A 23,372-nucleotide genomic window follows, 5' to 3' on the forward strand; every position below is an offset into this window, starting at 1 on the left:
TTGTGGCTGGTAGCCACTGGCAACCTCATCCTCTGGCCTTCAGCCAAGGGGACTGGCAGGAGGGATGGAACAACCTCTTTCAACCAGCTTATTCATCTGCATGGAGTTTACAGTCACATTGTGGCGACCAGGAAAGCTGCTGTATACAGAAGACCTGGAAAGACTTTCCTAATATCAGCAGTGATACAAAGCAGATGCACAATTCCTTGGAGTGCAAATATGGCCTTATGTTATCCAAAAGGGATTGTCGGTGAGAATGATCTAGAGGCACCCACAGATTTAATAGCACCAAAATGTTATTTCTTCTTACTGGCTGAAAACACACAAAAAAGAGTTACCAGTATTGTCAGAGGGGTTCAAAAGGACCTCGCCAATGGCATGTATGGCTAAGAGCACAATCCTGCACATGCTTGCTTGGAAGTAAGTTCCATTAAGTTCAGTGGGAATTACTCCAACTAAAATGTGTCTAGGATAGACTCAGTGACTATCCAAGAGGACATGCGGTCCAAGTTCTGTCCATTCTTTATTGGGAGTAACTCCTCCACAGAAGGATTTATTTCTGAGTCACCACGCACAGGATGAAATTTTCCAGGGGTGGGGGACTTACTTTAGAAAGAAACTTTGCAAGATTGCAATTTTGTTTTGTTTTTGGCAACATTTTGGAGTAGCAAGGTAATGTTTGCCTCTCTCTGTTTGTGTGTGTGCTTTAAAGGAAGAAAGAAAACAATAGGTGCAAAGATTAAAATGTGTGGGCCTCCCCTTTCCGCAGTCAAAAGCCCCCTTCCTCGGCCTAGATCTAAAAATGAGGACCCCTTTCCATCCTGCTCCACATGGACCCCATCGTTATCCCCCACCAGTGCCCCCCCCCCCGGCAATCCCGCTTCCTAGCAACGGGTCTCCCAGGACAACCGGGATGAGGACCAACTTGGTACCAGCTGCTCTTTGATCCCTCCCCCACTTCTCCTGGTAGGTTGCAGACTGGGGGGGAGGGGAAGTTGCCTGGTAATCTGAAATCCAGACTTAAAAATGTGTGTGTGTGTGAGGAGGTGAGCACTCTTTTTAAAAGCACAAAGGGTGGAATCCGATGTGAAAACAATACGGATTTCCTTTCCTGACACAGTGGGGCTGCCTGCCTCCCTGCCCTGGTTACTGAGAGGCAAAGGTTTTCCCAAAATCTGGCTCTTGGGTAAGGTGCTCCATCACTCTTTCTGCCTCTGTATCCCTAGAAGGAAGCAGGGAGACTCCATCCCAGCTGCTTCAAAGACCAGGCACAGGCAACTCCCTCCCCCCAACCAGAGCTTGGATAGGAGGAGCTTCAAGCGCTGGAAGGGGAGGGGAGGGGCCAAGCCCAGCAGAGCCGTCCGCTCCGGAGAGCTAAGCCTGCTTCAGTCCGGAGGGGTGGGGTGGTGTCTGGGGGAAGAGATTTGATGGAGAGGCCAAACTGAAAGAACCCTGCTTGCAAACTGCTGGCTGGTCCCCTCCCAGCCGCTTGCCGGACCACCAGGAAGGCAGGCAGAGAGACAAAGAGCCTCTTGGAGGAGGACCCAGGAGGACTGGAGGAAAAGAAAGGCGGTGGATCTGCAGAAGAAACAGGATCTGGGGACGCCCTGAAGGGGTGTGCAAAAGGTCGTTGTTCCTGGAAGGGCCCTGGGAGTCTCTGAAGGCGCCAGGAATTAGATCCCACCTTCTGCAAAGGCAGAAAACAGCGGGCTTCAAGAAGTAGGGAAGGACAAACGGAAATCCAGGATCTAATGCCCTGGAGATGTCCCAACCCCAAAGGTTCTCGGGGTCTGAAAGCCAAGTCAAAAGATCTAGCACCGAATGGCCTGCCCACCAGGAATCCAGTAGGGTGGAGGATTAGAACCTGGAATTCCAGAGGGCACAGAACTGGGATATAATCTGGAACTGTCAAAGACTGGGCAACTGGAAGGGCAGGAAGCTAAAGGGTGGGTGGTGGAATCCCAGCCTCTTGGCTGGACCAACGAGCTCAATTCTGGAATTTCCGGGGTAAGGTGTTTTTTTAAAAAACAAACAAACAACCCCCCTCTGGATTCTTCAAGAACTGTGGATCTTGAACTAAGATCCAGAAAAGCAAGAGAGCTATCAAGATCAGAAATGGACCATGTAGAACCTGGAATGGGCCTGTCCTGGGAGATCTAGAACCCTGGAATGAAGAAATCGAAGGGATCTAGACTTATCTGGAAACTGAGAGCTGAGTGGCATGGAACCCAGGAGTCCTGAGGGGTGAAGGGGGCCTGGAAGGAAAGTGGGGTGCATTCAGGGTCCAGGAACAGTGACCAGGACACAGGAGTTGGAGGGCAAAGCAGACTGAGCCCAGGCATTTGATTTGGGCATCTGCCACCTTGGGAGGACCTGGAGCCTCCGAGCCCAGGAAGGGTCAGAGGCAAAGTGGCCCTGCCTGGGTCCTGGTGAGCGAAAAGGGTCAAAGAGCAGAGACCCTAGGAGCAGAGAGCACCCCGAGTCACAGAGAGCTCCACTAACAGCGGCATCTTGATGAGGGTGGCACGGATGCCCTCTCCCATGTCTGCCTGAGCGCTGCAGCATTTCCTGAGTCTGATTCCTTTGGCTGGGGGGGGGACCGACGGTGGGGGGGAAGGATGTTCTGCTGCCTGCGTCTCCGATGCCACCTCCAGCCACGCTGAACTTTTGCTTGCCACGCAGCAGCAGCAGCACCAGCCGCCGTGCAGGCGAGGGGGCTCCGCTGCGGTTGGGCCCCCCTCCATGGCACCCAGAGGAGCAGAGGGTTCAAGGGGCACCTGGGGGCCGCGATCCGGCCAGGAGAGCCTGAGCGAGAGGCAGGGGGCTCAGAGAGGCGGGGAGATGGAGCAGGATGGCCGCGGCTGCTCTCTGGGCCCCTGAGACACTGAGCAGAAGGTAAAAAGGCATCTGGGGCGAATGGATTGGGGGGGGGGGACAGAAATGTGATGTGTGTCTGTGTGTTGGGGTGTGTGTGTCTAGCTGAGCTTTGTGGGAAGTTGGGTTAGGCAGTGATGGCTCCTGGAAGGGGGGGGGGTTGTGGAGTGACTAATGTCCTGCAGAGGGGGACTGCAGAGTGTTTATTTAATTTTGGGGAGGGGGAGAAAACCACAAATGGGGTGCGCTGGTCTTCGGAGGGTGGGGGGAGGAGAGCCCCCTTTTAGCTGTCTCTGCCTGTTACAAACCCTGGAACGGCTTCCAGAAAAGAAAAAGGAATCTGATCTCCGAAAGCTCTTTTTCTCCCACTGAATCTCCTTTCACCCCTCACCCTTTTCCTTACCCATAAAGTTGCATTGTGATGGAAATGGTGGGGGTCCCTCTCCCCACTCCTCTTTTATTCTTCTCTGACCTTTGTATTTCCATCTTGATTAAAATCAGAGCGGGGTGCCCTTCCAGTGGTAGAAAGCAGATGCTCAGTGGCAGGAAGGAGGTGGTGAAAGGGATCAGCCAGCTTCAAATTATTCCACCTCAATTGCATCCTGCCCTGGCCACTTGCCCCCCTCTTCCTGTGGCACTAGTAACAACCCCCCCCCCTCTCTGGCCATCTGCAACCTTTCACCTGCACCAGCGCAGAGGCAGCAGCTGCTCCTGACTCTGCCACTAGGAGGCCCTGTTGTGCCCGGCAGGGCCAGGCTCTCCAGCCTGGAGCAGAGAAGGGAGTGCCCTGGGGGAAGGGGGGGCGGAGAGGAGAGAGAGAGAAAGGGGGGGGGGAGAGGGAGGGAGAGATGGAGGTAGATTTGTCATCTGCTGCATCAACAGACAGGCAGAACCAAGCGCAGCTCCAAACGCAGACTAAGGTCTATATTTATGTCTGGGATTTGGATTTCAAGGTGGGGTGGGGGCACCCCAGCGCTGGCAACAAAGAGCTCAGGTGTTCTGGTTGCCAAACTGAGCACGGGAACATAGGGAGCTGCCTTCTGCTGAGGGTCAGGTCAGCATTGTCTACACTGGCTGGCAGCAGCTCTTAAGGTTTCAGAGAGGGAGTTTCTCTCCCTGAAGACACCAGCAGGTATTGAACTCAGGTATGGCCCTTTCCCTAAACTTGCATCACTTGTCAGCTGCCAATGATCCCCAAACACCACCCCCACCATCCTGACTCCCTCCAACCACTAGACCACGTTGCCTTCCCTGAGCTGAGGAAGCAGGGGTGCAGGTTGCTCAGCCTCCATTGCTTCAGCTGACCATCTCCTAAAAGTCTCTTGCCAAACAGCCCAGTCCCCAGAGGCAACCGTCCTGGCTCTCTCTATCCTTTTGCTTTTGTTTCTTAACCCGGAGCTAGGAGCAGAACCCAGGAGTCCTGGGGGCCAGTGACAGCGACCACACCAGCTCCTTGCTCTGAGCTGGAGGCTAGAAAGACCTTGGCGGCTGACTTCTCCCCCCAACCAACCACCCCTCCCCGCCCAGAGACATGAACACCTTCCAGCAGTCTCCATTTCCACAATGCCCTTTAATTCTCACTAGCCTGGGGAAATCAGAGGGATTTTCTTCTTCTTCTAACTGAGTTATAAATTAGGTGGCACTCCAGTCTTCCTTTTTCACCTTGACCCTGCCCTTCCCTCCTTTCCCAGCAGCGCAGGATTTAGGGCAGCTCGGGCAGCTCCCTGCACAGGGCGCCAAGCCAAGGGGACACATAATAATAACAATAACAATAACAACAATAATACCTATGTTTATACGGGTTCCTACTGAGAAGATCCATTAAAAAGGAATCTGTACCAAAATGAGTTATTATGAAACTAAGAAATATTGAAGGGTGCCAAATTTTGTCCTCGCTCAGGGCGCCATATTACCCAAGTCTGCCCCTGTTCCCTTACAGAACTGGAGGCAGAACACAGATGCATTTGGAGGGGGGCTCTTGCTGAGCCTGGTGTTGAACTGTCTGCTCTGGTTTGGTTCCCAGGCTTCAGGCAGGGACAGGACTCCTTCCCATCATATGTTAGCTGAATAAAAGTCCCCCCTCCCACCTCTGCATGAGAGCAAGGGGAACATAGGAGGCTGCCTTATACTGAATCAGACCACTGGTCCATCTAAACTAGTATTGCCTGCAATGACTGGCAGCAGTGGCTCTCCAGGGAGTCTCTGCCAGCTCTACCTGGAGATGCCACTGTGGACTGAACATGGGACCCACCGCATCAAGGCGGATGCTCTACCACTGAGCTACAAAAGAAAAATTCTAGTCCTCATGGTTCTGAATAAAGGACCAATTTAAATAGCAACAGAGGAAGACGCTTTATACTGAATCAGGCCATTGATTCATCTAGCTCAGTACTGTCTGCACTGACTGGCAGCAGCTCTTCGAGGTTTCAGGCAGGGATCTCTGCCAGCCCTACTTGGGGATTGAACCACAGGAGGTTTTCTGCATGTAAGGCAGATGCTCTACCTCTGATCCAGCCCAATCGCCTTCTTAATCTGGCCTGCAGACGGTCCAGGAATCAGCATGTTTTTACACAAGTAGAATGCGTCCTTTTATTTAAAATGCATCTCTGGGTTCTTTATGGGGCATAGGAATTTGTTCACCCCCCCCCAAATATATAGTCTGGCCCCCCACAGGTCTGAGGGACAGTGGACTGGCCCCCTGCTGGAAAAGTTTGCTGACCCCTGTTCTAGTCTAGCATCCTGACCACAAACAGCCCATCATATGGTTTAGGAAACAAGCACACATATGCTAGGCATGAAGTCAACAGCCCCTCCCCTGCTGTTCGCTCTTTCCCAAGGCAACTCTTCTTCTGAGGTAGACAGTCTCTGGACATGGAGGATCTATCTAACTTCTGCAACAAAATAGCTGTTGATAGCCCTCTTCAGCTCCTTGGGATTTAATCTCTTCCCCTTTAAAAGACACTGCATCTTGGAGCAGTGAGTTCCACAGGTAGTAATTTGTTGGGATGGTTGAGGCACGCATACCGCTAGATGGAACATATCAATGAGCTGCTGCATGCATGAGACACTTCGTCATCTAAGCTGCCCTTCTCTTATGCAAAAATGCGCACAAGTATAGACATTTATAGGTCCACAGCAAACCCCTCTGGCATCTCCTTGGCTCCAACTATCCTTAGGACTGAGGAAACACACAAAAGGGGTGGGAGGAGATGCCAAATCTGCACATCTGCTGGGCATCTCACAGAGCATTGCTGCAGGGCCAGATAACGACTCTTGAGCATCGCAGCAGGCAGAGACGAGAGGCTGTTGCTGCGTGGGGCGCCTAGCAGGCAGGAATAAAAATAGGTGCAGCATCTCTTATAAGTCTGGCTTCTCGAAGCGTAGGAAGTGTGAAAACTTTTGAATGATGAAGGGCTGTCTTCCAGCGATGTGAAGAAGAGCTCTGTGTCGCCTGGGAGGTGTGTGTCACACTGGCACAAGTGTCCTACACTGGCCAAGATGGGTTCGGGAACAGAGATGACCTGCCCAGACTGGTGTTCCTCATAAGAACCTGTTGAATCAGGCCAATGGCCTATCTAGTCCAGCCTTCTCTTCTCACAGTGGCCAGCCAGATAGATGATGCGTGTGGGAAAACCGCAAGCCCAGTACAGTACCTATGAGGCCTGGCTCATGAATGACCTGGCACCTAGTCCTGTTTCTCCACACCTGATCACACTCGACTGCCATCTTGCTTTCTAAGGAGGGTGATGACCTAAAGCAGAGGACAGAGGACAGAGCATCACTCTGTCTATGCTCAGAGGTTCCCTCTATTGCTCTGCAATGTGTTTCAGGGCTGAGCCTTGACCCTGATGAACACCCTGGCTTTCCCTCTTCTGCCTGCCTTGCAGATGTTAGCAAAGAGATGAAGGGGGGGGGGGGAGTCCCAGCAGGGTTGAGGGTTCAAGTCTCAGAGAGCACATACTTTCGCTCAGTCACTTTTAGCTTTATCTGCCCTGCCATCTTTTGAGCGCTGAGACAATACAGAACCTTTAATCCCTCCACCTGGCCGGCAATTTGCAAAAAGTCTCTGGAGTTGTCACCTCTGGTGTGCCTGACCCCTCGGCAACCTGCATTCTGGGAAAGCAGCTAGTGCAGCCGGCTTTCAAGCACGTATGTGGGAACACAGCAGATCCCCCCTCCCATTTCAACCATGGAAATAAGAGCCCCCTCCCTCCCCCACATTTCAGACCAATGACGTCTTAATCCCACCAACCACTGTGTGCTCTGCTCACTGACTCTCGTGTAGCTCATCTTCCACCAGCTGAAAGCCAGGAAGGCGCTTAATCCAAACAACAAAGGTATATTAGAGGGAATGAATGTTTCCCTCCCTTCCCCCACAAAAAATATCTCTGCAGTTCAAGATAAACTCCAGCAGCTGTAGCTGTGCATTGTATGCTGCCTTGGTGTGTAGTGGTCAGAGTGTCAGACTCGGACCCAGGAGACCAGGGTTCAAATCCCCTTCTTGGCCACAAAGCTCACTGGGAGACCTTGGGCCAGTGCCTGCCTCTCAGGCTAACCTACCTCACAGGGTTGTTGTGAGGACAAAATGAGGAGCCACCACTTCCAGCTCCCTGGAGTAAAAGGTGGAGTTTAACTGCAATCAATCAATCAATCAATCAATCAATCAAAAAGAAGGTTAAAAGTAAAATGATGTGCATGCATTGACATGAAACAGAGAAAGTAACTCCCCCAGCTTTTAAGATTTAACACCTAGAACAGCTTTCCCTAACCTGGGGGGTTTCCAGATGTTTGGCCTAAGAACATTAAACATAAAATCCAGCCTTGCTGGGATCAGGTCAGTGGCCCATCTTGGCCAGCATCTTGTTCTGACAGTGCAGGTGGGATCTGAGCGTAAGAGCCCTCTCCCCTTCTGTCGACTCCAGCAACTGGTATCAAGAAGCACTGCTGCCTCTGACCATGGAAGCAGAGCCATCATAGCTAGCAGCCATTGATAGATAGCCTTCTCCTCTATGAAACCACACAGGCTACCCCTGCTTTAGATGGTAAAATATATTACTTTACGGAATCATACGAGTTGGAAGGGACACCACGGGCCATCTAGCTCAACCCCTTGCAATGCAGGAATCCTGCCCACAGCCATCCTTTGGTGGGCTCAAACCACCAACCTTCTGGTTAACTGCCAGATGCATTATTAACTTCAAAATGTGCCAAGCCTCCCCTTTCCACAAGGCCTGTGTCTGCTGACCCCTTGTGCCCCTTCTGCTGAGTGGGGCTCTGCAACAGTGACCCTGGATCCTGCCCTGATGGCATCCCACATTCTGTCCGCTGTTCCCATATCCAATCTTTCCCTAGTACGACCAAGAAACAGGGCGTAGGATGCAGCTGTGCAAATGAGGCGGCTTATTATTATTATTAAATTTATGAAATGCCTTTTCCCAGCAGATCCCAGAGCAGGTTATAATAATTTAAAATCCAGATGTGTGAAGAGTTAAAACGTACTACACTCACAGGAATTGGCAGGTGGCTGTTCCTGAAAGTGCATGTCACAGAAGTCAACAGCTGTGTAGTGAAGGGGCCCAGGAGCATCTCTGTGGAGAGGCAGTTCTACAACTTAGGGGCTGCCACAGAGAAGGCCCTTTCCTGGAATGCCAGCACCCCAAATTCCTGAGAGCGGGGGAACAACCAAGACTGGCCCCTCTGCTAATCTCAGCACCGAGGGTGTCTATAGGGAAGGAGGCCATCTTTCAGGAATTTGGGACTTGAGTTGTTCAGGGCTTTCAACACTAATGCGAGCAGCTTGAATTAGACCTGAAACTGTTTTAAAGCAGGGGTAATATAACTTGAGAGCTGAAGTGAGTAATCTGGCTGCTGCATATCCATCAATCTGTGACAGACATTTTTGTGCAATATAATTTGTGCTTTGATGAAGATCCTCTAGTGCTCCCCCCCCCCAAACCCTGCTTTCCATCTATCTCTCCTCTTCTCCTTACTCAGGCTTTCCTTCTTATTTGATTATCTCTTCAGTGGGCATATGGAAATATGGATGGTGGTTGGATGTGCAAAAGATTCACATCTCTCTATATCTAAATATATATTAATGACTGGGAGGATTTGAAATAACAAGGGCTGTGTCAAATGAATGTTGAGGGTATTAAATGGGAATGAAAATAATGTTTTTAAAATGTTTAAAATTAGGAATATACTGAATTGTAGGAAGCTGCTTTATACTGATTATACTGATTTATACTGATATAACCACTGATTGTTTTGATTATTTAATTTCTATACTGCTTAATATACAGGGGATTTGCTGCTTACTCAAGGGTTATGTTCCAGGCTGCAGCATGTGTCACTGGGATGTACAAGAGTGGGGATTCCCCCACCCTGCCCTCGCTCCATTCTGCCCCCACTCTGCCCCATTTCATTGCCAAAAATGGTGCAGATGTGTGTGGTCATGCGTGACCCAAAGACATGCAAACGGGGAGTTTCCTGTGTTCAGGTATCACTTGCATTAAAAAAATATCTAATCGGTGTGCAAAAAACTAAAGTAACAACAGCAACTTTAAAAAAAAAGTTGCAAAAACAAACACATATAAAAATGCTACATTAAAACAAAGTTACTAATATATAAAAATCTATTATCAATTCCTTTTCCTTCTAACATACCCTCCCTCTCAGCCTCTGGGTTCTCGCCCAGGATCCAAACAAACTCTCAGCTCACCCACGAAAGTCACACAATGAGAAGAGTTTCAGGAAACAGGAGACATCACCCTAATTTCTAAGTCTGCACTTGCTTTTTATGGGCAGGCCAAAAGTGCATGGTACTTCCTCAGCTGTGTCCCATTCAGCTGCACTCTCCACACACCCAGTTCTAGGTACAGCAGGTTTGTTGAATTTCCCAGCAGGTCCAGAAGATGGGGAAAAGGCTCCCTGCACTCTCAGCTCTTTTGTCACCCTCTGCCCTCTCCTCCTCCACCTGCTGGACCAGCTAGCATGGTACTGCCTCTACTGGCTAGCAGTGGCTCTCCAGGGTTTCAGACATAGGGCTATCCCAACCCAAACTGGAGATGCCAGGCACTGAACAAGGATATTCTGTGTTGATAGCAGATGCCACCACATCATCTCTGTCATCTTAAAAAGCTTCTGGTCCACATGGTTCTAAATAAAGGCTGGTTTAAATGGAAGGCTGTCTTCTACCGAGTCAGACTGCTGGTCCATCTAGCTCAATATCACCTACACTAACTGGCAGTAGCTCTGAGATTTCAGCCAGGATTTCCTCCCAATCCTACCCTGAGATGCCTGGGACTCAACCTGCTCTGCAAATGAGCTACGGCCCTGCCCCAAATTAATCTGATGCACTGGCAAGTACGCTCTGCAATTAAGAACAAATGTAAACAATCATGTACAAACATGTATAAAAAAGAGAAGAGATAGAATTAGATTAATAGACTAGAATGAAGGAATGAAGAAAGGGAGCAATTTGCCATCTGACATGAAGTCCCCTCTGAGTCCCCAAATTCCCACCTCATGCCATCATCAAGCCAACCTTCTTTCTTTATTATTATGTTTAAAATGTGTTTTTTATTAAATCCTTCCAACATATAATATAAATATGAATAACAAAATATCCTGCGCTAACCCAGAAGCTAATGTTTAGGCAATACATGAGGAATAGTCAAATAAAGTTCTGATCCCAAACTACTATTTGTATGGCAGGTGATAAACAGTTCAAGTTAACCAATAGAGTTTATGAGGCGAGTCTTCTATTTTCAGTTTTAGCCATGTACATAATAAAGCTGTGCCATTCAACAGCGATGAGTCTTTGTGCTTCAGGCTTTGCGCTTGTTTTATCCTGGGATTCTTCCACAAGCGCTGTTTTGTACCGGTTTGTCAGAGAAGCCCCTTCTAAATTCTTCCAGTATCTCATTCTGATGAGTCTGAAAGGACTTATTAAAGATGTAGACTGCAAGTTAACCTTGCTTTCTGCGAAAAGACTGAGGAGACCCAGCTTCGGATATATAGGGCTTACCCGCAATTCCTCTTGTCCTACTGCTTTTCTCTGGGGAAAGCTGCTCTTTAGCGCTCAATCGGAGCAAATGGCAATTCGGGATTTCTCTGGATTGATGTTTGCTCCAATTTAGCGCTAAAGAGTGGGTTTTCCCCAGGAAAAAAGCATGGCAAGGGGGAAACCACCCAGACCTATGCCCAGAAAGTGAAGATCAAGTGGGAAACCGCTTGGATCTAGGGTTTCTAGGCATGGGACGAGTGGAAGTGTGGATGAGCCCTTGAGATGTTTTGTCCGGTAACTGCTTTTATTTCATTCCCTCTTTCTCCAGGGCTTGCCAAGCCGTCTACCATGGAAAGCCTGCTGCTGCTGCTGGTCCAGCTGCTGATGGTGGGACGTACGTTGGCCCAGGTCGAGGGCTGTCCCTTCCACTGCGTGTGCCAGAATCTCTCCGAGTCGCTCAGCACCCTCTGCGCCAACAAGGGCCTGCTCTTCATCCCGCCCAACATTGACCGCCGGACGGTGGAGCTGCGGCTGGCCGACAACTTCATCCAGGTGGTGGAGCCACCCGACTTCCTGAACATGACGGGCCTGGTGGACCTGACCCTGTCGCGAAACACCATCGACACCATCCGTCCCTTTGCCTTCGGCGACCTGGAGAGCCTCCGCTCGCTCCACCTGGACGGCAACCGGCTGACCCAGATCCAGGAGGAGGCCCTGCGTGGGATGCTCAACCTCCAGCACCTCATCCTGAACAACAACCAACTGGTGGACATCTCGGTGGTCGCCTTCGACGATTTCCTGTTGACCCTGGAGGACCTGGATTTGTCCTACAACAACCTGCACCGGGTCCCCTGGGAAGGGATCCAGGGGATGCTCTGCCTCCACACCCTCAACCTGGACCACAACCTGATCGACTTCATCATGGAAGGGGCCTTTGCTGAGCTCTACAAGCTCTCCCGCTTGGATATGACCTCCAACCGCCTTTACACGCTGCCCCCCGATCCACTCTTTGCCCGCTCTCAGGTCGGGGTCATCAGCCCGACCCCATACACCTCCACCATTGTGCTCAGCTTCGGTGGGAACCCCTTGCACTGCAACTGCGAGTTGCTGTGGCTGCGCCGCCTGGTGCGGGAGGACGACATGGAGACCTGCGCCTCCCCTGCGCAGGTGGCGGGCCGCTACTTTTGGTCGGTCCCCGAGGAGGAATTCACCTGCGAGCCACCCCTCATCACCCGCCACACCCACAAGCTCTGGATCTTGGAGGGCCAACGGGCCACCCTGAGGTGCCGGGCCATCGGGGACCCCGAGCCAATCATCCACTGGGTCTCCCCTGATGACAAAATCATGTCCAACTCCTCCCGGACCATGTCCTTCCGCAATGGCACGTTGGACATATTGGTGACCACCATCCGGGACGACGGGGCCTACACCTGCATTGCCATCAACGCTGCAGGGGAGTCCACGGCCACCGTGGACCTCAAAATCATCCCCTTGCCTCACCGGGGGAACGGCAGCATCACTGTGCTACAGCAGGACCCGGGCTCCTCCGACATTGCCACTTCGGCCAAGACATCGGCCAACGCCAGCGAGGGAGGCTTCGAGAAAAGGGTGGAGGTATCCGACGTGACGGCCAGCTCAGCGCTGGTGCGGTGGGTGGCTGACAAATCGGCCTACGCCGCCTGGATGTACCAGATCCAGTACAACTGCACCGTGGATGACACTCTCATTTACAGGTAAGGTGTTTGCGACCGTGCTGCGTGGGATCGTGATCCCAAGGAACTCTCATTATGCCTCTCAGCTGCTTTCTCCTTCACTGGCTGCCAGGTGGGCCCAGGGACCAAGATTTTACTGTTTCCGTCTGCGAGCAAGAGGTTTCTGGCACTTCAAATTATAATTTTGTTCTCCCAAGACCCCCATGAAGCCAGCCTCCTGGATTATTGTGAACTCCAGCTGCTCACTGCTGGGCTCAGATCCTCCTTGTGTGAGCATCCCAGGAGAGGCATCAGGATGGTCACTGTGGGAACAGGATGCTGGCCTCTGGTCTGATCCAGGAGCCAGGCTCTCTTCTGTGGTCCTTCCTCTTTTGCTTCTTTCCCAGGTGAAGAGCAGCAGAGACTGGCTCAGAGTAGCAGGGACAGAACATCATCCAAGCCTCTGGATGCTGCTCATCCTGTCACCTGAGCCAGAGCTGATTTTCCATAGCCAGAGCTGACATCCCTAGCCCTCTTTAAGATTAGTAGCTAACCAAGGTTGTTGCCCACAGCACAGGAAGCTGCCTCATACAGAGCAAGACTGTTGCTCCATGGAGCTCAGGATTGTCTGCACAATCAATACGCAGGGAGTTCCAAAGTGTAGATTCTGCCACACTAAAAGATTGAGCTCTTACAAATGTGGAACAGTATTATGTGGCACCTATAACACTGCCAGTTCTACTGACTGAAGTAGTCAAGTGGGTGCATACCAGGTAAGGCAAATTGGTCCCAAGTTCTTAAGGGTTTTATTTACTAATAGCAACACCTTGGCACACACGTTTCAACAGGCCAGGGCCACGGAAGGCTGCAAGAGGCCATTTCACATTTCCAGAGGCTGATAACCGGTTTCTCGGGAGTGAACCTGCTGGAATTAAGTCCTGCTTTAAAAACGGGAAGCAAAACTGTGAAAAGAGAGGGTTGCTGATCTGCTCTGAGATCTTCATTTTCAACCAGTTCCAGCAACACCACCATACCTCCTCCCTCTAGCCTTCCTCTGACAATCCCTCTTTTTAAAGTCACTTCATGTGGTCAGGGAAGTCAGGAGAGTGTTAGGGCAGGAAGCAATGCTAAAGGGACCCTGGGGAGATGTTGTGAGTCTGGGCAGTTACAGGCAGCATGAAATATACATGGGTTGTGAACAGCTCAATGCCCAAGACGCATGACAAAGAGCATCTGCTGTACGCGCTCCAGGTTCAATCCTCAAGGGCATCTCCTGGCAGGGCTGGAAAAGACCCCGTGCCTGGAAATCCTGGACAGCCACTGCCAGTCAGTGCATAGAATACTGAAGATATGTGGACCAGTGGCCTGACTCTGTATATAAGGCAGCTTCCTATGCCACCTGGCTCAGCTGTACAGGAGGTGGGAAACAGAGATCCCCCCCCCCCCCGCCCGGATTGGAGGCTGCACCCCATTTTCATCCAAAAGCATGGAGCCATTTGAAGTCCACTGTCTTTTGTTCCTGGGAACCCACAGTCTAACTTTTATGCATGTTCATAGGGGCTACTTCCAAGCAGGGCTGCACTCTTAACTTTTAAATAAATGGTGTTCATTGCTTGGGTACACAGACAGCCCAGCACAAACTTGTCTGCTTAGCTGGCCTAAGTCTGCAGCACAGAAGGCTGTTTGGACAAAAGTTCTGCATTGTGCTCCAAGGTCTTATTTAGTTGCAAAACAATGCATTTAATTATTGCAGAAACCAATTAGTACACACACTTGTCGGGAAATATATGAATTCCATACTGAGAGACTTGATTGAAATGAACTGATTTAAACCAGCAATTTTCTAGGTAATGCTAGCTATTTTATTTATTTAAAAGCATTTATAAACCACTTAATTATTTTTTTAAAAAAACCCTCTAAGTGGTGTACAAGAACAAACAGCATCGTTAAAACAGAAATACAACCTAAAACCAATAAAACAGCAGCATGAAAGCAAAGAACAAGAAATAGAACAGGAATGCAGGGGATTCAAATACATAAATCAGGGTCTAATCTGTTGCGTCAGGGAAAGCCTGGACAAAAAGGGTTGTTTACAAGACCTCTGAAGCAGCTGGTGGCTGTTGCATCACATGTGGCAGAGGGAAGGCCATTCATAGTATAGGGGCAATGATGGAAAATGCCCCTTTTGGGGTCACCACCCTATGATATTCTGTAGGGTGCCGTGTCAGAAGGAGAATTTCCTTAGATTTCTAAGAGACCCTAAAGGGTCTTCCAGGTAACCTGAAATCATAAGTTATTATTGAAACTAGTTTGCTCTGCAAGAAGATTTTATTAGGATGTTTGTTCCAGGGCTTGCATCCTCCCTGGTTCCTCACAATGGTTGATTTGGTGATCTAATCTGGATTTGAATGTACTTTAGCAAGTATGTGTGTGTGTCTGTGAAGCACAACCAGTGACAAAGGCCACAGCCTCAAGACTCTTGTCACTGAAACAAATCAATTACAACACTGACAAGATTAGGAGCCTGTATGCAGGCAAACACTGAGAGATGGGGAAAGCGAACAGAGCCTGGCTGCTGCATCAGAGGTGGCTCAAGACAACCCAGTACTGTACTCTGCTTTCCACAGAGGTCAGCCAGAGGCCTTAGGAAAAGAATCCTACAAGCAAGGAAAGACAGCAGCAGTCCCATCGCCGTGTCTTCAACGGCTGCCCCATGTTGACTGTATTACAGTAGTCTGATCTTGAGCTTGCTAAGACATGGATGGCAGGGGCCAGTCTATGCGACTTCCTGGGGCACAGCACCCCCAAGAATCACCTCCCAGAATGCTCTCTGCCCTCACGATGTAAGAGAGTGCCACTGCTGCAATGTAAGAGCCAGTGTGGCATAGTGGTTAGAGTACCAGGGTGGGTCCTTGAGCTCAATCACTGTCTCTCAGCCTAACCTACTGCACAAGGTTGTTGTGGGGATTAAACCACATAGGCCACCTTCAGAAAATAACTGCCTCCTGATGCATCCCAGGGTCTCTGCTTGTAAGCAGGGTGGGGTGGGGTGGGGTGGGGTGGGGGAGGTTGGTGATGGATCCGGGGGGCTGGAGGTGGGAAGTGGGAAGGTGAATGGAGTTTAGAGGTGGAGGGCAAAATGGTTTTGAGAAATGCTGGTTTTGAAGTCTGAGGCAGGGTAACCTTAACCGCCACAGGTTTTTTACCCATAGGGGGTTGGACTAGATGAACCCTGGGGATTCTGCCCTAGCCTACAATTCTACGACATGCACAAATATACATTCCCGAGAAGCAAAATGACCACACACAGATTTGCAACAGGCACCAACATTCAGTGCTTTCTCCTCAGGTTGTGCTCCCTGTGGAGCAACAGCTTGGCTCTCCTTCCCCACTCCCAAAGTCCCCTGAGCACCCTCTCCTGCACGTCCCCCCCACTGCCCCCCGGATCTGGTTTTGGCAGCAGCTGGGGCCTGAGTACACCCTTGTGGCACTCTGAGCCCTGACAGCTGGATCCTCCCCCCCAGGGCTCAAGCCTAGATCTGCCACAGCACACTGATGTGCATTTGGGTGCAAGGAGGAGACAGACGAGGACATTTTCCCCAGGTTCCATTCACCTTAAAAATGAAGATGACATAAGAGTGTAAGAAGAAGAGAGTGGCTGCTAGATCATGCCATCTAGTCCAGCATCTCAGTGTGGCCAGCCAGATGCCCGTGGGAAGGACATGAGCTCAAGAGCCCTCTCCCTCCCTGCAGTTTCCTGCAACTGGTCCTCAGAAGCATTACTGCTTCTAATTGCAGAGGTAGAGCAGAGCCATCATGGCTGGTAGCCATTGATAGCCCTGCAGTCACTCGCCTTGCCTCTGCCATCCATTCAGGGTGGAATTCATGCCAGGGAAACCTGGGGAAGTAGGACAACTTTGCCCAACCTGGTGCCCTCTGGATGTTTAGGGCAATAACTCACACCAGCGCCAGTGTGATACGGCTGTGCAAAAGATCTGGAGGTTGCCGGTTTGGGAAGGCTGCCTTTTGACTTGCCTGTTGAGGCCAGGCCAGAGGATCAACTGAGCCTTCAATGCTGCTTCCGTTCATCTGGCTCTAAGAACAGGCAGTGAGGTGGTTGCCTTGGGCAGCAGTTCCTGTGAGGCCATCTTCTTGCTGTCCCCAAGTTCCAACCACTTCCATCTGCGGGAGGAGAGAGATGTGCGCCTGACACGCCCTCTACTGGCCACCCTTAGCTAGCCTGTTGCCACCAGGACAGGGGAGGAGGCTATCGGGTCACTAGTGTTGAAATAACACCCTGCTGGCTCCTGTAAGTGGAATGGGGAAAGGAGAAGCCTTCTTGTCCCTCAGCCTCAGGCAGCAAAATGTCTTGTTAGAGGGGGCCCTAGCTACACCAGACTGGAGTTCTTGCTCTACTGAAAGCCAGGCTGCATCCCAGGTCTGGGAAGATCTAGGAACCTCCTACGGCCTGCCAATCCACCTGCTCCTGTGCCCTTGCAGGCAGATGAATGCAAACATTAAGGTTTTCCTTGCTTTTGTACTTACTCTGAATTGCATCTATCATCTTAATGCCCATATTCCCAGTGTGGAGAGTTGTTCTTGGGAGCTCTCCCAATCATTCTGTGTCTTAACCCCTCTGAGCACTTTGGTGTCATTAGCAAACTTGGCTCACTTCTTACTGCTAATACTTTCAGGAACAAGTGAAAAAGCCGAAGTCCCAATATTGAGACCCTTGGTGGGGGAGGACCCTGCTTTTCTACATTCCTCGGGTGCGAGCTGTCCATTTATTCCCAATCTCTTTTTCCTGTTCCTTAGTTAGTTGCAGACCTGCAAGAGCTAAATTTAGCCAGGTGGCTTTGGTGAGGCAGTTTGGCATATTCCATACAGACTGGAGGGAAGAATACTGAGTTTCACTTGCAAAAAAGCTGCAGAAGGGAATGACGAGGTGGCAATAACGGCCTGGTAGCTCAAGAGATTGGGTAGCTTTAACAGAGTGTTGGGCTAATTCATGGAGAAGAAGGCTATTGAGGGCTCCTAGCCACAATGGCTATGCTCTGCCTCCACGATTGGAGCCAGCAATGCTTTTGAATACCAGCTGCTGGAAACCACAGGATGGGAGATTTGCTTCTGTGCTCAGGTTCTGCTTGCGGGCTTCTCATTGGGGCATCTGGTTGGCCAATGGGAGAACAGGATGCTGTACCTTTCTGCTCCAGCAAAGGTACTTCTCATGCCTTTCTGAGATGCCTACTGACGCCTTCTCTCCCCCTCTCTGCAGGATCATCCCTGCCACCAGCCGGCATTTCCACCTCAAGCACCTGGTGCCCAGCGTGGATTATGACCTGTGCGTCTTGGCCATCTTTGACGACGCGGCCACCTCCCTGGCAGCCACGCACCTTTTGGGATGTGCCCAGTTTGCCACGCGGGAGGCCTACCCGGACTGCCACTCGCTGCACGCTCACTTCCTGGGTGGGACCCTGACGGTGATCGTAGGGGGCATCATTGTGGTCACCTTGCTGGTCTTCACCGTGGTCATGATGGTGAAGTACAAGGTGTGTGGCAGTGCCCACGGCAGCTTGCCCAAGGTCACCAACGTCTACTCGCAGACCAACGGTGGGCACCCCAACGGCCTGCTCCCCCTGCGAACGCCCCCCAAGGAGCGGGGCCCCAAGCACCGGCGGGTGCGGGCCAAGGCTGCTCAGCCTGAGCGCAGGACGGGAGACAGGGTGGGGGGAGCAGCGTGGGGGCCCCCAAGCACCCCCGCCAAGACCAAGCGCAGCAACTCCCTGGACATGGGAGACGTCTCCTCCAGCTCCTGCTACAGCTACGCCAAGCGCCTCAGCTTCATGTGGACCAAGCGCAGCCAGTCGGTGCACGGGATGCTGGCTCAGTGCGCGGCCTCCGAGGGCGATGCCAAGCGCCTCGGACCCTTCCTCAATGCGGACGAGCTGGAGGAAAGTGTGGTATAGCGCGCACGCCCCCTGGGCTGGAGGAGAGATCCTGCGTGCGCCACAACCCCACCCTTGTGCGTCTGGCAGTGGGCATCGGGCAGCAGTCGACACCTGGATCACAGCTGCTGATGGCGGGGTGTGTGTGCTTAAAGGAGAGCCCCTCATGCCGCGACTAAGGTGGGGGTGTTTCTGGCTGTGTGACAGGCCTTGGCCTGGCTTGGGGACCAAAACAATAGAGGCTAAAGGCTTGAGCCCGGCTCAGGAGTTCCAGCAACAACAACAGCCTGACTCCTGCTGGACTTTCTCCTGGGCAGTGGGGTGGGGGAGGGCAAGGTTGACTGAAGGAGAGCTGCTGCTCCAAATTGAGGGACCCGACCTCAAAGGGAGGGAATGTTGTTTTGTCCAGATTGGCAGGAGATTGATTAATCGGAGCTGAAAATGGTGTCCGTTTCGTGAGGTCGGGGACACGTAAATCAATTGCTCTGGATGGGGGTGGTGTCCTTTTTTAAAAATAAGTTGCCAAAAGAAAGAAAAAGAAGAAGAAGAAGAAGAAGAAGAAGAAGAAGAAGAGAGAAGAAAAAGGAAGGCGGAAAGAGGAAAGAATTCTGTTAAAACAACCCCCAAATTAGTCAGTGTGTGGAAGGCAGGAGATTAAATAGGAAAGTGAATATTATGGACAGGTTTGTGTACAATCTGTTCTAAAAAAACCCCCAGGGTGGGTGCAGGTTAAGAAGGGGAAATCAAAATGCCACACCAAGTTAAACCAAAACTCTGTACCAAGAAAAGCTGGAATTCTGCAATGTGTATAAATGGGAAACATTTGCATAGATCTGCTTATTATTATTATTGCTATTTTGCCCAGTTTCTGATGGCTGCATGATTTTGTGGGGGAAGGATGGTTCCAGATTTCCTCAAGGGGCTTTGAAACACACTTTAAAAAAGAAAGCAAGTGTGGCAAACAATAATTTGTGTGCAAAAAAAAAGCATTGAATTAGAATCGATGTTTGAAATGGCGAGCTCCGTAAAGTACTGACGGGAGAGTCCTAAAAGTTACATAACCCTACACAATTCACATTTTCCTTAAGATGCAGAGTTATTGATTTAAGTGCACCTGTTTATGGAGTGTTAGGGAGTTCTAACATTTCAGGCAACGAGGAAAGGAATGGGGCCCTTGAGCTTCTCCTTGTACCCCATATCCTTCACACTGCTCCTGAAGCAATGGAGGGCCAAACTCTAGCGTAGTGCTGTCGACACTATCTGGCAGCAGCTCTCCAGGGTGTCAGGCAGGAGGAGGGTGGGCATTCTCAGTCCTACCCAGAGATGCTCGGATGGTTGCAGAATGTGGGAGAGAGCCAGCTGGAAGAGCTGCCTGCTGCAGATGGACAGCCTAAGCTTTGTAAGGAGGCCCAGCCTAACATAGAATCGTAGAGTTGGAGGGGACCCTGAGGGTCATGTAGTCCAACCCCCTGCAATGCTGGATGCTCAACAATCAGCAATCTTTTTGGGGGGAGGGGAATCCTCATAAGAAGTGGTCCTGACAAAAATACTCCTCCCCCACATCTACCCCAGCATCCCACAGCAGAGGTGTCACACAGACCCACCCTCCAAAATCCGGGTGGTGGAGGGGAGACACCCTGAGCATTGATGCCCTGAGTGTGTGTGGATGGGGGGTGGGGTGGGGTGGGAATCCTGAACAGGCAGCCTGGCCCAGGCCATTTTGTGGCTCTGATGTGCAAGGCGCTGTACAGAGTAACTTAGGCAAAATACCAAATTCCCACCCCTGGGAGCTTTGCTGTCCACGCCTGTACTTGCTTGTTTGTTTGACTATGTCAGATTGCCAAAAGAGAACCCCGACAACAACCCTGAAAGAGAGACCGGAATTCTGCAGCAGCCGCATGACTCCTGGCGGCTGAGACCTCGGCTACCCTTTTTCCTGCTCCAGAGGTTTCCTAGCACTGCTGAAAGACCGCAGCAGCAGCAGCAGCAGCAGCTTCTGGCTCCCTTGACATGCCGACTCACTGGCTCTGTTTCCCTGCAGGGCCAGTTCAGTCTTTGAAGGAGGAGGGAAAACTCAAGAGCTGGGGGTGGTTGCGCTCAGTGTGGCTGTGATATGGCCCTGCAAGGGGGTTTCAGAGCAAAACTGGCTTAGGCACACAGGGCTGGCACTGCTGGTTTCTCATTTGGGGTGGTGGGAAGAGAGGAGAGGGAGGAAAGATGTAATTTCCCGATAGCATCATCTGGAAAAACAGCCAGAAAGGAGATTGGTTTTGAGATAGCTTTTTAGGTTCAGTAATCACTGGACTGGGGAAAGTGGTGGTGAGGAGGGTGTGTGTGAAAAGTGTCAACAGGCTGCACCCCGTGGCTGCAAGCTAGTTCACTGGAGGGAAGGCCTATCCCACCTCTGACAGCACAGGTGGAGATGGGCTGCAGAAAGGTAGGAACCAGCCCCATTGATATGTTAATATGTAAGTACATATGATGAGCCTGTTGGGTTAGGGCAATGACCCATCCAGTCCAGCATCAGTTGCCAACCAGATGCCGATGGGAAATGGGCAAGCAGGACTGGAGCACAGGAGCACTCTCCCCTCCTGTGGTTTGCAGCCACTGGTAACCAGAAGCATTGCTGCCTGCATCTGTGGAGGAAGAACAGCCTCATGGCAAGTAGCCATCAATAGCCCTCTGCTCCATGAATCTGAAGGAGTATCCCACCGCTGACAACCCTGGCTAAAGACAAGGCAGGATAAAAGGCAGCAACTGGCCCCATTTATATGTAAACACTTCAAGCTTACTGTTCAATGATCCACAGAATTTACTTTGTCACAATGCAATGTGAATTCTATTCTTTAATGTTGTCATGATGTAGTATTCATACTGTGCCACCAGGGTATATTGTGCTGAAATGTTTCAAAAGAAAAAGGAAGAAAGGAGGACGGGGCTGGTCTTTGCTCCCATTTAAAGGGCAACCTGAAGGATGGCAAGGAAGGGTCATGAACGCTTTTGCTTTACACTAATCTCCATCAACCTAGCGCCCTCTAGATGTTCTGGACTACAACTCCCATCAGGCCCAGGCAGTGCAGGTTCTGGAGTGCAGCTCCAACAAGTATGGCTGTGCTGGCAGGTGCTGATGGATGTTGTAGTCTAGAACATCTGGTTGGTCAAAGGCTATTTAAGCTTCATTACAGCGGGAGGAAAAGGGTGAAGGGGCTAGGCCTCAACAATGTAAGGGGGAGGGAGGGGAAGAGGTTATTTCTAAGTCCTTCTTGCTCCCCTATAGGTACAACTGCCCCTGCCCACCCCAGCTGGAGATACAGAGTCGGAGCAGGCTGCACCTTTGGAATTTCTGCCTGAAGGTATGGATGCTAAAGACACAGGAGAAAGTCTTTTTGACTGCTGTTGGCCAAGAGTCCAGTGCAAGCGTTCCTGGCCTGCCTATTCCCACTGCAAAGAACCAGCTCCCGGCTGCACAAAGCTGGCTTCCCCCAGCTCTCCATCAAACACACGGTCTGGGGATCCCCACAGGCGCCTGGGGAAAGAGAGAGCGGGACTGCCCCAGAAGGCTGCTGCAGGCAGAGCAGCCTGAGAAGTCCTTAATGTGTGTGGCAGAAGATTGATTCTGATCCCACATGACAAGGCACAACCCTCCTTTCTCTGTTCTGCTAGTTACTAGCCTTCCAGGTTCTTTCACAGAGCTGAACATGCAAATTCAGAGAGGTGCTGAGCACCAAGGAAAACAGAGCTGGGGGTGGTGGTGGATACCCTACTCCTGGGCCTAAAGGCAGGATTGTGCATCTCTCCCACAGCTATTGGCCCAAATGGAGAGCATGAGCGTATCTGGGGAACGCCATGTCTCTTAGGTATGAAAATGCCAAAGCTTTTAAAATAGAACCAACCAGATCGTGGTGTAGTGGTTAAGAGTGTTGAAAGAGGACCTGGGTGACCAGGGTTCAAATCCCCCCCCCACTCGGCTATGAAGCTCACCTCTCTCAGCCTAACCTACCCCACAGGGTTGTTGTGGGGATTAAATGAGATGGAGAGCCATGTACACCTCCACAGAATCAGCAGATTGGAAGGGAAAAGGTGGGATGATGATGATGATAGATTAATGTTGGGCAGACCTATGTGCGAAAGTGGCACAAACTGGGCAAACGTGTCCCACCTCAGCCCTTGCTGTCAGGATCCTCCTGCCACATGGTGCTCCAAACTGTAAATTCTCGTACATGTACAAACAGCACCCCCCACTTAGGCTGCTGCCTTGGCTGGGAAGAGGGGCGTGGGGTGTGCAATGGCAAAAGGCTGGATCCTATTGGCCGGCCTGCAATTCCCAGGATCCACCCCCCTCCCCCGCACTTGCATCCCTCTGGCTTGCTCCTCCACATCTTGGCAATCTATTTTAAGCATCATGTGCGGGTAAAAGGCAAGGCTGCCCTTGAATAATTAATACAAGCAATAGATCTTGTCCTCGTGCCCAATAAAATCCCAATTAGCCTCACCCCGCCTCTAAAACACAACGAGCTCTGTGCCTACCAGGCAGGCAGGCAGGCAGGCAGGCAATACAATCATAACGGGAGGTGATTAGGACCAGTTTCCCTCCTGCTCCCTTCGCCCTGAAGAGCAAGGGATGGGCAGAAAGGCCCAGCCCTAATTTGTAAAATACACAGAAGCACAGAAGCATGTCATCACATTTATATTCCACTCAAGGTGACACGGTTCTCCCCATTTTATCCTCACAACACCCCTGTGAGGCAGGTTAGGCTGAGAAACAGTGACTGGCCTGAGGTCACCAAGTGAGCTTCATGGCTGAGTGGAGATTCAAACCCTGGTCTCCCAGGTCCTAGTCCATCTCTCAAACAA

The 23,372-nt window shown here is 51.0% G+C and overlaps 2 protein-coding genes across 17 annotated transcripts in view; one reads left to right on the forward strand and one right to left on the reverse strand.

The window, feature by feature from the left end:
* Positions 1-23,372, reverse strand: part of PC (pyruvate carboxylase) — a 258,381-nt gene that overhangs the window by 29,417 nt on the left and 205,592 nt on the right. The gene's annotated exons all lie outside the window — the stretch shown is intronic.
* Positions 1,071-19,348, forward strand: LRFN4 (leucine rich repeat and fibronectin type III domain containing 4). The gene is made up of 3 exons (XM_083417339.1): positions 1,071-2,895; positions 11,211-12,615; positions 17,849-19,348. The coding sequence occupies exons 2-3, from the start codon at positions 11,231-11,233 to the stop codon at positions 18,537-18,539; spliced, it is 2,076 nt and encodes a 691-aa protein (XP_083273465.1). The 5' UTR covers positions 1,071-2,895; positions 11,211-11,230; the 3' UTR covers positions 18,540-19,348.

Source organism: Podarcis tiliguerta (assembly GCF_965153285.1).
Source record: "Podarcis tiliguerta genome assembly, chromosome: 16".
NCBI lineage: Eukaryota > Metazoa > Chordata > Lepidosauria > Squamata > Lacertidae > Podarcis > Podarcis tiliguerta.